The 15322-nt window shown below is 34.6% G+C and overlaps 1 protein-coding gene across 1 annotated transcript; it reads right to left on the reverse strand.

The window, feature by feature from the left end:
* Positions 1–6566: 6566 nt before the first annotated feature.
* Positions 6567–7509, reverse strand: LOC131007325 (uncharacterized). The gene is made up of 5 exons (XM_057934461.1): positions 7435–7509; positions 7283–7352; positions 6937–7044; positions 6744–6840; positions 6567–6656 (listed from the first exon to the last, which is right to left on the reverse strand). Exons 1-4 carry the CDS (start codon positions 7488–7490, stop codon positions 6751–6753), a joined length of 324 nt encoding a protein of 107 aa, XP_057790444.1. The 5' UTR covers positions 7491–7509; the 3' UTR covers positions 6567–6656; positions 6744–6750.
* Positions 7510–15322: the final 7813 nt, after the last annotated feature.

The following is a 15322-nucleotide window of genomic DNA, read 5'->3' on the forward strand; positions in this document are numbered from 1 at the left end:
AAGTCCAAAACTCCAAAGGCAAGTAATAAATCCTCATCCAAACTTCACAAAGTGAAGAAATTTCCTTGTAAGGATCAAAGTAACGAACCCATTCTCTTAGCCGCATAGTCCCAAACGAGAGTTCCCAACTGGTGCTCTTTTGAACAACCGCCTTATCTGCCTCCGAGGCAAATTTAATCGTGTAAAAACTCTTCCCCATAGGAATAATTTGCCAGGAATTCTCCACCTTCCAAGTATTTTCAAGTTCCTGCTTAAGCTCCATGAGAAGCCTTGGTTTCTCACCCTTACGAACCATTAGTCTTCCAATCAAAGCGTGCGCAAATTGATTCACCTTGGTGACAAGATGTTCTTTAGGGACCCGCAAAGTAGGTATAGCTCCCGACAAATCCGGTTGTAGAGCGGTATATCTATGAACCAAGACATCTGGCTTACGTTCAAGTTTCCGTGGTTTCATAATTTTTGCAAAGGACGGAGGTATCGGCCGGTTAGACTCCGTCGCCGAAGTAACCTCTGCAGCCTTTTCAGAATCCTTCGAAACCCTAACTCCAAGATTCACGTGCATGCTCTCATGAACTGTCTCCAAACCCTTGTTGGGTTGCTGATATTCTGTGCTCATCCGTCCATCAGTCTCCATGATAATCAAGTCTTGCCGGTGAGGTAACGTTCCAGCGTCAACAGGAACTTGCCGAGTAGGAGAGCGCTCCTTTGACATAGCCCCCCGATTAACCGGAGAGAAGTTGTTAGAAACTTGTGGTAGACGAAGACCTGCTCTGTCCGATGACAGGGAGGTCCGCGCGTGATTCTCCGACGTCGGAAAATCGACCATGATGAAGGCGGCGCGACTAGGGTTTAGTCGCCGAAAGTTTCATGCTCTCAAAGTCAAAAAAAACTAAAACTAAGAGTTTTAAAATCATATAAATATTGAATATGTGAATATTATTGTTTTATAATTAAATACTATTTTATTTTGCATTAATATTATTATTATTTATAAAATATTTAATTTTCTTGACAATTCTAATCATCATCCACCTTATAATATTCACAAAGTTTTAAATATCACGCCTGCGCATCGCGCGGGTGGTCATTCTAATTTGATGTAAATAATGAGTTATCTGGGAATGTTTGTTATATATTAATTTTCTACTAGAACGTCCATTCGTGCGATGCACGACGAACATCGAAATTAAATGATATATTTAAATATTAAACAAAATTAAAATATAAATAAATGAAAATTATGTTTTAAAAATAAAATAAAATAATCTATATCAATTACTCAATAAAATCTTGAATTTGAAACATATATTTCAACTTTGTATAAAATATAATGATAAGAGTTATTAAATAAATTTAAATTATTTGATAATAAAAATGGACATTACACATTATTATTATTATTATTATTAAGTGTCATAATAAATAAATAAATAAATATTTTTCATAAACATATATAAATAAAAAATTATAAACTGTTAATGATGAGAGAACAAAAAAAATATCTTTAATTTTAATTTTTTATAATTTATTAGTTTTAAATTTATTTTTGATGATTTTTTATACCATATTAAAGATCTTTTCACAAACTTAAATTTAAGAAGTAGTATATTAAGTATTTTTTTTTCATGAATTAAATTTGAAGATGTTTAGAAAAAAAATTAAAGAAAAAAAATAGAGAGAAAAATAGTGAAAGAAGAGAGAGAAAAATGGAGGTAAAAATTGGAGGGAAAAAACTCTTCTTTTATATATTATATAGATATAGATTTTAGGAAGTGGCCAATTGAAATAGAACGTCCAAAATAAGGAAACATGACCTGAATTGAGACGAAAGGAGTATCGTTTATGATTCAATTTTGATATAGAGAATTATTATTGAAAATATAAAAATGAAATAATACTTTATTATTAAAAGAAATAAACGTTGAATTACAGAAAACTAAAATAAAAATATACTATTCCCTCTGTCCACAATATCGTTTCTACTTTTGTTATTTTGGTCCGTCGACGATATCGTTTCCACTTTCGTTTATAGCAGTAGAGTTTACAAATTTCCAGCCACAACAATAATGAGACTCAAACTTCACTCACATTAATACCCACTAATATCAACTATTATTCATCATTTTCTTAAAATTCTTGTCGTCTACAAAGTGAAAACGATATTATGTACGAGGGAGTACTATTTATTAATTTACGAAATAAAGAATTGGCATGAATCTCAAACCCTGCAGCCCTAAACGAGCCCATTACAATAAACGGGCCTATTGGACCCAAACATGACCCTTTGAACATACCCAATTAGCAACCCACATACCAAATTCGGATCCGGCCCTAAATGGGACAGGATACCGCAATTTAGTGTTGCCGCCGGTTTAGGAACCGCCGGTTCCGGGCCCGAACCGCCGGTTCAGGGTCAAGAATCCTGTGAACTTGAACCGGCCCGGATGAAATGTAACGGGTTGGTTTTCGGACCCTGAACCGACGGTTCCAGGCCGGGTCGGAAACCGGCGGTTCCCGGGCCGAAAAACCGGCGGTTCCGGGCTTTTTTCCTTTCTTTTTTTTCAAATTTTTTTTGTATTCTTTTTTATGAAATTAAATGATTTGTGATGAAATTTCAAAATTTTAATTCAACTTAAAATATAAAATATAAACATGTGTTGAAATCGAAAATATAAACATGTAATATTTTTTATGTCATATTTTTAAATTAAATGACTTGTGTTGAAAATTTATATTTTATAAACATGACAATTAATATATTTTTAAAATAATATTTTGTTATGTCATCTTAATTCTTAAGTAATACTCGTGTGCTTTTAATTAATATCATGTCATCTTAATTCTTAAGTAATACTTGTGTTTTTTATTTATTAAATGACTTGTGTTGAAAATTGAAATACAATAAAAGAAAAATAATTCTAACACATTGACAATCAAAATAATGCATAAAAATTGATATTTTTATTGAATTTATTCTATGTACAAAAAAAATATTACAATGATACAAATTACAATCTTGAAAATTGAATAAGTAAGCTAACTAACACTAACTAAATAACTAATTCATTAGAAATTTACAATAAATTCCGAAAGAGAGTTGTCTAAAAGGGGGGGGGGGGGAAATAATAATTAAGGGCTTGAGCTCAATTTTAATATAAATATTAAAATTGAGTTGCCTACGTATCTTCATTGAATAATGAAGAATCAAAGCCCACGTAGTTCTCTTACCTTAACTTACCTAATCGTAGTCCTCCTCGGACTCGGATCGTTCGGACTCGGTGAATTCATCGTTTGGGCTCTCGTCGGCTTGATCCCATTCATTCTCTTGAGCTCGCAACCCGGCTTTGGACCAATCATCAAGCAACATGGTGGCCTCCATGTTTCGAGGATCCATGTTGCTTCTTCTTTCGTCCAAGACAAGCCCACCAACGCTAAATGCTTGCTCGACGGAGACCGTGGAGGCCGTGACCGTGAATAACTCCTTGGCCATGGTGGCGAGTATGGGATATTCCCTCTCGTGCGTGGACCACCATCTCAAGACGTCAAATTGTTGACCACCTACATTTTTGAAAGCAAATGTACTAGACAAATATATATCTAGCTCGTTAGTAGTATAGCTCCTTTGTGTATGCATAAATGAATAAGCGGCTTGAGCCCATTCGTTTTGATCAAAACTACTTCCTAAGGTGGTGGAGCCATATTGACCTTGTGAACTAGTAGTACCACTTGCAGAGTATGAGGGGTTTGCAAGCATATATTTTTGTTCATAGTCATTAAACAAAGTTCTAAGTGTGTTATCTATTCTAAGTTTAATATCATCTAATGCGGGAAGGTACCATTCTAGCATTTCATTATTTTTTAATCTTGACTCATAAATATCCCTAAAGGTACCATAATAAATTTCTAACATGCTATAAACACCACCAATTTTCATTGTAGGATCTAAAATCTTAGCAATTAAAAAAACATCGTGAATTTCAAGAAAATATTTAAGCCACTTAATGATCATTTGATATGATACGTCCTTCAAATCGTTTTTTTATAGCAATCATTTAAAGCAATACCAATGAACATGTAATGTTCTAAAACTTTAATACTAGTGCAATAATAAACACCGGATAAATCCGTAGTAGCATTTTGAAAAACCTTTAAAAGTTGACATAAACTACCGCATCTTTTCCAATAAGAGGGCAATAAAAGCAAGTTAGCCTCGGGAGTTGATCTAAAAAACTCACATAAATGATCAATATGTTCCATGGTAGATGCAAGCATGCCAAATGTTGAATTCCAATGTGTAGAAACATCTTTAACAAAATTCGCATATCGAATTTTTTTGTGACGACAATATTTTTGCCATTTTTTGCCAATAACGGCTTTTCTATGCAACATATTAACGGCTTGTCTAATGGGATCAACAACATCATTAATAAGAGAATAAACATCTTGTACACATCTATTTAAAATATGACAAATACAACGAGCATGAAAATACCTACCATTAAAAGAGGGTGCGCATGCGGCAACTAACTCGGGAATGGAGGCGGTGTTGGCGGATGCATTATCAAATCCAACAGAAACTATCTTATTTAACATGCGATACTCATTTAAAACAGAAATAATCAATTGAGCAATATTAGTAGCATTATGTATTTCATTAAAATCTCTAAATGCAATTAAACGTTTTTGAGTTAACCAACTTTCGTCAACCCAATGACAAGTAATACCCATAGAAGAATATTTTTGGAAAGAATCACTCCATATGTCGGAACATATAGAAAAATTATGATTTAAATTCTTAAAATATTTTCTTAAATCACGTTTTTTTTCTTCGGCTTGTCGCATAATATTTTTGCACATAGAAGTTCGACCAATTTTTTTGGCGGCCGGATTATAAGTATTTTTCATAGAATGTTCAAAAGACATTTTATCGGCAAATCTAAAAGGCAAATACTCCATTGAACATAACGAGCCATGTACGCTCGAGCATTTTGTGGATCAAATTTCCATAAAACATTACCTTATTCATTACCTTGGCGTTCGAAAGCTTCGGGATGTAGTTGAGTTTGAGTTGTATGGATTCCATACTCGAAAGTGTGCTTACTCTCCATGTGCCTTGCGAGGGTGCCATAACCCCCTCCCGCTTTCCATTGATAAGTAGCGTTGCAATAGTTGCAATAGGCAATGAACCTCTTGGGAGCATTTGGACCATCCTTTGGATTTTTAGGAGCGGGTTCCCTCCTAAAATGTTTTGTGAAAATGTTAGAAGCAAGTAATTTACTCTTACCCTTACCCTTACCTCTAGTGGGATGGATTTCCTCCTCAAAGTTGTGACATGCTTGCTCGGCTTCCTCCTCCGCCTTTTCGTTACGCAAAGTACGTGCATATTCTTCATCCTCCGCTTCTTGAAGTTGTCTAGCATATGCTTCACCCGCCAAATCGGCAGCCTCCCGGCGTGAGCCAAAAGGTCCTCGTTCAACTGGCACTTTCACCCTTCTCCTAGAGGATGATGATGGAACTTGAACATTTTGAGTAAACTCGTGAGAAGTGGGAGTGCTATCAATATCTTCTTCGGGGTCGACATTGATAGACTTGCCACGGTTACCACGACCATGCACTACTAGAAAAACGCTATCCGTTGCCTATGATAAAAAAAACCGTTGTGTATAGTGGTGTTGTCTATGATATATGTCATACACAACGGTTTAAAAACCGTTGTCTATGAAGGAAAAAGATAACAGTACAACCGCACATACATAACGGTTATGAAACCGTTATCTATACTGATTATACATAACGGTTTTCTATTGTTATGTATTATAATTTATCCATTATGTATTCTATAATATATTTTTTTTCATATTATAGTTAACAGTTTTTTATACTTTTTATAACGGTTTAAACCGTTATCTTTGTTAGAAAAAGATAACGGTTTACAACTGTTATGTATTAGAATTTATCCGTTATGTATTATATAATATTTTTTTTTCTCATATTATAGTTAACAGTTTTTTATACTTTTTATAACGGTTTAAACCGTTATCTTTGTAGGACATAGATAACGGTTTTATATTGTGATACATAACACTTACATCCGTTATCTATAACTTTCATACATAACGGTTTTTACCGTTATGAAAGACAATGAAAACCGTTATGATTTAGCATTTCAATTGTTATACATAACGTTATTTTGAAGTTTACATAACGGTTCTTGTTCGTTATCCTTGTTATACATAACAGTTTCTAACCGTTATGTATGATTTTTATTTCGTTGTTTATTTTCCTAATACATAACGGTTTGTCTTCAAATACATAACAGATTATTTTCGTTACTGTTATCTTACATAACGGTTAGTAACCGTTATGTATGACTTTTGTTTTGTTGTCTTTTTCATTATAGATAACAGTTTTGCATGTATTAGATGATAGTTTTCCGCATATTTTTTATTTATTCTCAATTTTGCCTTTAATTTATATATAAAAATCAATAGAAAAAAAATTCAAATAATAAAATAACATTGAGAATATAATATTAGCATATATAACGTAGCATCCAACAATTCGAGCTACACTGAAAAACTTGTCAATACATGTTTTACTACATGCACAACAAAACAAAAAATTGATTCCTCAAAACGGAGACTGATCATATGCACCTGCGTATAGAGATTGAAATATAAGAAAAATAAGATAATAAAAAACATTCAAGTGAAAAATTATACATTAACATGTCGCTATCATACCTAAAGTTCAATCAAACACATGCTTTATCACAAATGTTGCCCATTCCTCACGAATATCATCGATTTCAGCTCTGGTGTATGTCTTAACATTCTTAAACTGTAAAAAGAAATAGAAACATAAATATATTTTACGAATAATTACAAAAGTTCTATTAGAAAGTTAAATGATGAAGAGTATAATATATATAGTTACCATCGATGATAGAGACGTGTAGGCATTAAGTTCATAGCGTGCTACGATCTCTTTCATGAACTTCATGACATAAAATCCACATTGAGATGCATCAGGCTGGATAGGACCCTATCAATCAAAATACAAATTTCTTACTGTCATAAGAAAAGTAAACAAATTCCTAGTTATCAAGATTCAAGAATCCGAAAAAGAGCAGTCAATAAGTGGCAGTTTACCCCTTGATATGCATGATTTTCAGCCAACAAGAGCAGTCAATAAGTGGCAGTTCACATATTAGCTAGGGAACTTGGCAAATAACAAACATATAATTAAGTTGTAATAGCCATAAATAGCAAATTATGCCTACCTTAACCACATCCCAACTTGCCGTTTTCTTGAATTTTTTTCCCTTGCGTGCATTCACAATATTCATCGCACTTGAAATCAAAGGCAATCATAAAGTTCATATTAGCTATAAAAATTGATAATAGAAATGATTAGTTAAAGTGTAAGACTTACGTGTCAACGACGAATTTCCATGGGGTATCTTTATTCCGATGAGAAATTGGATCCATCAAAGAGACACGATCTTTCTCAAGATCAATGATTGTCAGAATCCAATGCCCACTATTTTATAAAAAAATTGGATTAGTATGCGAAAACATATACCACACTAACTACTAACTTAACATTTTCACTTACCCCACATTGCAAGGAACGAGTACCAGCTGATTTGATAAAGCCTGAAGTAACCTGTCTGCTAGTTTGCGGGCTCTTGTCTCGGCTGAGTCTTGTCAATTTTAAGATACGGTAAATGGATTCACAAACATAAACCTCCCAAGAGTTCCATCTGTCTTCATCTTTCCATAAGAATGGCTGTCAACAAATCATTTCAGACTTAGATAAGAAATCCCGATTATAAATGATAGTAGCTTAATAAGATATTTACCATATGTATGCGATAATGTTGTTCCCTGTAATCGATTCCAGATTACAAAAGGGAATCACATCATCCTTCAAGAGAATCCAAATTTGTAGCTCTTGCCCAAACATTTCAAAGTCTATTGGAAGACGTATTCCTTCACTCGCGAATGACTTCTCCATCATACAGTATAGTGCTACTAATGATGAAGGCAATGATGACAAATTCTTCACAGCGGACTATTTCAAAATCTTTTTTCCACGTGTCTTCTTATCAGGTTTCTAAATACACAACACATTATATGTTAGGTATTAATTAATACTAAAAGGCTGCTAGAAAGAATTAAAATTACCTCAATTGATTTCTCCACCACCAAATGAGTAGGCCATGCTACATGGGTTCCTAATGCATTTCCCACTGTAACCATCTCATCTAAAATAGGAAAGGGTAATCGTGCATTATCATCAACAACCTCATCAATTGCCACACGTAAGCAGTCTTTAGGAAAGGGAGATCCGTGAAGGACATCTCCAGCAACCATGACAGTTCCGTAAGCTACAAGTTTTTTGGATCCGTCTTCAAGTAATTTAACCACCTTCCCCTACATCAATTAGAATAGAGTGGTTTATTAGTATTCAAATAGATGAAAGGAAGAAAAGACCAAAAATATTTTTCAAAAGTATTCACATAATACCTCCAACCCAACTGATTTTTCAACCACCTCAATGTCTTCAACGTTTTCAACCACCTTCATGTCTCATCGTTTTCAATCTTTTTTCCACGTGTCTTCTTATCAGGTCTCTAAATACACAACACATGATATGTTAGAAGTATTAATTAATATTAATAGGCTGCTAGAAAGAATTAAAATTACCCAACTGATTTTTCAACCACCTTGATGTCTTCAGCGTTTTCAACCACCTTCATGTCTTCATCGTTTTCAATCTGCATCTTTTGAGGCTTTATCACAGAACAACTGCCTAATCCTTCAGACTTATCGTCCTTATCACCCACCTTCGATTCCAGTTTTCCAATTCTGCTTACTAACTCGTATATCACTTTATCTAGAACAAGTATGCGTCCATCTTGTTCTTTTATTTGCTTCTTTAACTCTGTTTCACAGATATAATAAACCTTTACTCTTTTTTTTTTTTTTTTTTGATAAGGAAAGTAAATATTATAGAACGAAAAGGCACCAGTAGTACCAAGAAGATTACAAAATCATCGGGGATTCATCATTCGACATCCACCTATGAATCCCAACTCCATCATTAACAAAACCAAAAATTCTACCCCAACTCCACACTCTAGCTTTGATTTCTCCAAACAGGTTTGCACTCTCCCATCTTTTGTTCTCAAATCTACTCTCATTACGCATTTTCCAGATAAGCGAAGTAGTACAACACCAAAGAGCCATCAAGAGCTTCTTAATTCTTTTCCGGCCACTCAAACTAGTAAAGAACTGAAAGTGCGAGGATACTTCATATGGCTGCGCCATGCTAACTCCGAGGATACTTCATATGGATACTTCTTATAATAAACCTTTACTATTAATAATAAATATTGAATCACATTTTAGGTGTCAGATTAGATTGGCGAACATCAAATTCTTCAAAATTATGCCTCAGTAAAAAAACCAAATTAATGATTTTAGCAATCACAATTTTCAGCCTTGGGTTCATGTTCATACTTACACGTTGAGGAAGTTCGGTGTGGACAGCAAAGCGGCGGAGCAGGACTTCGGCAACCGGAGGAGGTACACTCACCAGCGACAGGTGGAGGCGAAAGGGCGAGAGGGCGGCAACCGGAGGAGGTACACTCGCCAGCGACACGTGGAGGCGAAAGGGCGAGAGAGCGGCAGATATAGCCCTAGGCGATTGGCAGAGGAAGGGCGAACGGCCGTCCTCCTTTTGCAGACGTAAAGGCGGTGACCAGATGTTGAAGCAGGTATAGGGCGGCGCCTCGGCGAGCAGGGCTGCAGCGGTGGTGGCGCTTTGGTGAGCAGGGCTGCAGGGGTGGCGGCGCAACAGGCAAAGGAAGGGCGAGCAGGGGAGAAAATGCGCAAATCTATTCCTTTCTTCCTTGTTGGTTTTGGATTCAGCGCGGGATTGGAGGTGTTAGCCGCAAAAATTTTGAAGAGAAATAAGGGCAAAATCTATTCCTTTTGTCTTTTTCTTTTTTTCACTTTTAATATTCAATTTTTGGTATTTAGATTTCTAATTTAGATTTTTAATTTACATTTTATATAAGTGTTGATAAAATAAAAAAAATGTTATGAATTTTTTATTTTTCAAAGTCTATATCTAGGAATAAATTCAAATTTTAGGATAAATATTTTATTTGTTATTTTTTAATATAATATAAGAATGTAGAAAATTATTTTAAAAAAAATAATAAAAAAATTTATACATAACAGTTTTTAGAGACGCTCATACATAACGGTTCAAAAACCGTTGTAAATGACTCTTATACATAACGGTTCAAAAATCGTTGTAAATTACTGTTATAAAAGATGGTCATAGATAACGGTGGCACAACGGTTTTGTAATACCGTTATGTATGCAACTAATAGATAACGCAAAAATATAACGCATTTGTTCAAACCGTTATCTATGCATTTAGACAACAGTACATAGATAACGGATTTTCGCAAAACCGTTATCTATTCCTAAAAGTGCGCTCATACATAACGGTTTTTGAAAAAAACTGTTATCTATTCACTGTTATGTATGTAAACTTTTGTAGTAGTGATGAGACATGATAACAAATAAACAAGTAGAGAAGAGAATTGTAATACCCGGGCTTTTGATTACGTGATTAATTGCTTGAGTTTGAGTAATTAAGGTTTAGATCCCTTGTTTGATTTACTTTGTAAAGAGATGAGGAGTTATATGAAGTTCCCTTGTTATTTTTAAGACGTTGAGATGTTCTTTTGATGATGTGTGGATGATGTGGGATTTTAAATCCGTAGTTGAGTTTGAGTATTTGAATAATTCGAGATAATTATTTGAATGAGAACGGTGAACTCGGAAGTGAGATCTGAGTCCGTTAAGACGTTTTTGAAAATTTTGACTTTTTGATGATGAATAGTAAAATACTGCTATTTCGTCTTTTTGTCGACTTTCAAAATCTTACGTGCACGTCGTCGAGAAATATTCTTAGTTTTTCGATACAAGTCCAATAATGAAAGTTTTTATTTTTGGACGACGAGTGAATAGTAAATCGGGATTTCTCGATAAACGAACCGAGCTCGTTTATCAGAATTTTGAGAACGAGCTTGCGTTTTCTATATTTATATAGAATTACGAGTGCAATGAAAGTGAGTAGAGGTTGAGAGGGCGAGTAACAAAGAGTATGGGTTGTTAGTTGTTAAAACGAGACGAGACGAGATATTTAACGACTAACGGGTTAATATCCTAAATATCTAACCTACCCTACCCCTAACCACCCCCATACCTCCCAAAACCCCTTTCCCCTCACTAACTCACGCTATATCAGCCCACACCACACACACAACTCACATATTCACACACACAACACCTAAAACACACACTACACACGCCATTTTCCATTTAAGCTTGGACGGAGCTTTTGACCTCCGATTTGAGCACCGAGACGAGCGCCGATCATCTTTTCGATCACGTATCTAAGTAGGTAAGATCTTTACCTACGTTTTGATGGTTTTATTTTCGATTTTCGTCGACGTCGAAAAACGTCGATTCTCGACTTTATTTTGAAACGACGTCGGATCGTCGTGAAATTTTAGTATGTTGTTCTTGGGTAAATGTTGAGCATGTTTAATGAAGGGAGTAAGAACGGAACGAACTGTAGCTATGAAACCCATGAGGGCAGCCCCGTTTTTCACATATTAGCTTGTCTTTCGATTTTTGTTTGATCGTTTTGACTTGATATTTGTGCTTAGGGGTATGCTAGAATCGATATATATTAAATTCGTATTTTTCCAAGCACGAAAATTGTATAAATTTTTAGAGTATGATTATTTAAATTCGTGAAGTTTGAGACGTTGCATAATGAATATTATTGCGTATATGTGTTCTACGATATCACATGAGCATGCTAATTGATTTACAATTTATGGATGATAATTGTTGAACGAAATTAAAACTGGAATTCTGTCAAAATTTTACAGCAGTTTCAAGCTTATGTTTCGATGAGTTTTCATTGCTTGATGGCTCTGAAATTTTAGTATGTTTATCTATGATATGTGTATTTCGTTGCTGCAAAATTTCATGTCTTTTGGATGATGTTTGCTATTTTAAAGATATTTTGAAAAATCCTTGACAGAATCTGTCAACTATTGGTAGACTTCACAAAAACGTTTATATCTATTAATCCATGAATGATTTTGCATCACCGTTTTTTTTTAAACGAAACTAGACTTCAATGCTTTTCTAAAAACATAAGAGTTCGATTTTTATGACCTCTGAAACAGAGCAGTTTATTATTTCAAAACTGCCCTGTTCTGCTGTCATATTTGTCCAACAGTAAAAGTGTATGAGTTTCATTGTTTATTTGGCAGATCATATGAACGTTTTCTCTTGTGAAATTTTAACCAAATCTTCAAGGATACCTTTAGTTTTGGATGATTAAATTTGATGGAATTTTATTAAGGTTTGCCTTGGTTTCTAATGGCCTAAACAAAATTGGCAGAAACTGTCAATCTTTGACAGCCTGCACTAAAAGAGCAATATCTCCAAAAATCTTTAACCTTTTTGGTTAACTACCATTTTTAGAGTGAACTACACTTCATGAAGTTTTTGAGATCAATTGGTATGAGAGTTTATGATGATTGAGTTGGTTGTTATGAATTTTTAAAGATGACACAAAAACAGCAAAACTTTCTAGAAAACAACTTGATTATATTTGTTTTGATGGATGATACGATATGACTAAATGGTGTGAGTTGTGAGAGTTATGATTAACGCGCATAAATGTTGGTATCTGACACTCGAACAATTGGTGTCGAGTATAAATGATAGTTTACTGATAAAGAGTTTTGATGATTTTGAATTGTTTGGTTTGCGTTGAAAAGATGTCAAGATGTTAAGTTTTGAGTCGAGAGACGAGTTCACGTAGTGAGATTCACGCGTTGAAATCTCGTGGCTGACATTATATATGAATAGGTCATGCCGAAATTTTTAGTGAAATTAGAATTTGAGCATAGTCAATTCTTGTTGACCCGTGACTCAAATACATGCCTAATGGAAAGTTTAACTTTCTAATCGGTTAATTAGACGAGATGAGAGCGAATAGATCTGCTAAGAAAGTGGACTTTTCGATGTGTTAAATATTTCTTTTAATTGAAGCGCTGCTAATTATAACATAAGGATGTTATAATTAATGAGTAATGACGAGAGATAATAATTGTTATATTGATTAACAATCAAGAGAGATGAACATTAGAGATACTAATGTTTCATAAAAGAGATTAGATTATTAATCGAGGTTTCTTTTATAACTTCTCACCAATTCTTCATAACGATGAATGTCCTTTTGGGAAGTAACGACTTGAGGGAGAGAGTGACGTTACTCATTGATACAGAGACACAACGAGGTGGGCATTACTTTTACTATACGTATATAGAGATCCCCTGCGTGTCGTAGGCCTCTTATACGAATGAATGCATGAGATGATTTAACTGTTAATTTCAGTTTTATATATCTATCAAACGAGTTTAATGCTATCTTTGAACAAGTTATTTCGTTACAAATCTTTGAACTGGAAAATATTACAACTGTTGTCTTGCCATAAAATGTTTAAATTTTAGTATGATATCTATCTGCTTTGGCTTTGCCAATGATGCAATCGAATTCGGGTCCTGAGCAGTTGATAGCTATCCTGCCAGGGCTAGTGTACACCAGTGACCGTGAGTCATCTAGCGGGTTGGCCGGTCAAGTGACCGTGAGAGGTGGCCACCTCTCCGGCACACAGTTTCAGATATGATAGATTACAAAAGAACTTAGTCTGATCAGACGAACTTTAAGAATCACAAATGAACTTAGTAAGCTTGGGCCTTTTTAGCGAAAAACTCCCTTGCTGTACTGTTTATGATGGCATGACAATTTACAGTTTTGAAGCATGTATTTTTATACCTAGGCATACGTGCCCACTGAGTGCTTTTGTACTCAGCCCTGCATATGTTTTCTAAATGTGCAGGTTGAGCTGATGTGATGATGGTGCTGCAATGAGCGGAGTCTCCAGGGTTGTTAATAAATAGTTAACCTGTCTAGAATATGTCTTCATACATATGTCTAGCTACTTTCCGCTGCAAGATGTTGTTGATGTTATAGTATGTTATGTCATACTTTGAGTCTTAAGAGAATGGTTTCATATGATGTATAACTTGATTAATGATATTAATTAAGTTTTATGCTGTCTTTCATAGACTATTTTCAATTGAGTATTAATGAATAAAAATGACGAGTTTTATTATGATGAGTAAGTTTTACGGCTATGAATGACGCCCCTTTTCTTCCCCTTCTTCTTTAACCCCATCCCTAGTCGTAGATCACTCGGCTTAACTATCCTTAGTTAGGGCGGGCTGTGACAGAGTGGTATCAGAGCGAAGGAAAGCTCTGAATTAGAAGTCTTGAGTTTAGTCTAGAATGAGTCACTAGACTAATAGTTATTAACAACCGTGAGCTCAGCGCACCATCACACCAGGCTCAACGAGGTATGTAAAATTTCAAAGTTTGTTTGACGTTAAATTTTGAAGAGCATGTTGTTGAGGTTATATGATGAGTTATGATGTTATACTTTAAAGATGCATAGTTTGAGTTTGAGGATTACAACATGATTAATAATGAGTTATTATGTTGTAAGAGCATATGTTGACGTTACATGATGAATCATGAGAGCGTTTATATCATATGATGTTATATGATTGAGGATGCATAATTATGAGTTATGATGTGATGTATTTGAGATGTTTTGTGATGAGAATTGTTTGAGTAGTTGTGATAAGTCACGATGATTTAGATGAAGGAATCTAATGTCATTGTTAAGAGAGATTTTTTTTACTAAGTAGAAGGATGAAATGAGAACTTAGAGCTAAAGCTTGAGAGAATTAGCAATTGCTTTAAGTACTTGTTGGTTTGAGTTATGAGTTTGAGTTATGAGCTTGAGTATAATAGCATGATTAATGATGAGTTATTAGCATGCTGCAATGAGATATTGTACGATATGTTGAGTTGTTTTGTGACGCGAGTTTTGCTCACGCAACCTTAATGGTACTTGAGAAGGTATCATGAGCCATAGTCTTTGGAGATGGCTTTGAGAGAGAATTGTTGAGTTGTCTTACTGAGTCACGATGATTTAGATTAAGGGATCTAATATCATTGTTTAGAGAGATTCCCTACTGAGTAAAGATGGGACGAGATGAGAATTTAGATGTTTTGAGCTTGAGTTTTAAGATAACAGTACTACTTAATAGGAGTTTTGCTAAGTTATGTTTTGTTTATTTC

Source organism: Salvia miltiorrhiza, chromosome 1 (assembly GCF_028751815.1).
Source record: "Salvia miltiorrhiza cultivar Shanhuang (shh) chromosome 1, IMPLAD_Smil_shh, whole genome shotgun sequence".
Classification (NCBI taxonomy): domain Eukaryota; kingdom Viridiplantae; phylum Streptophyta; class Magnoliopsida; order Lamiales; family Lamiaceae; genus Salvia; species Salvia miltiorrhiza.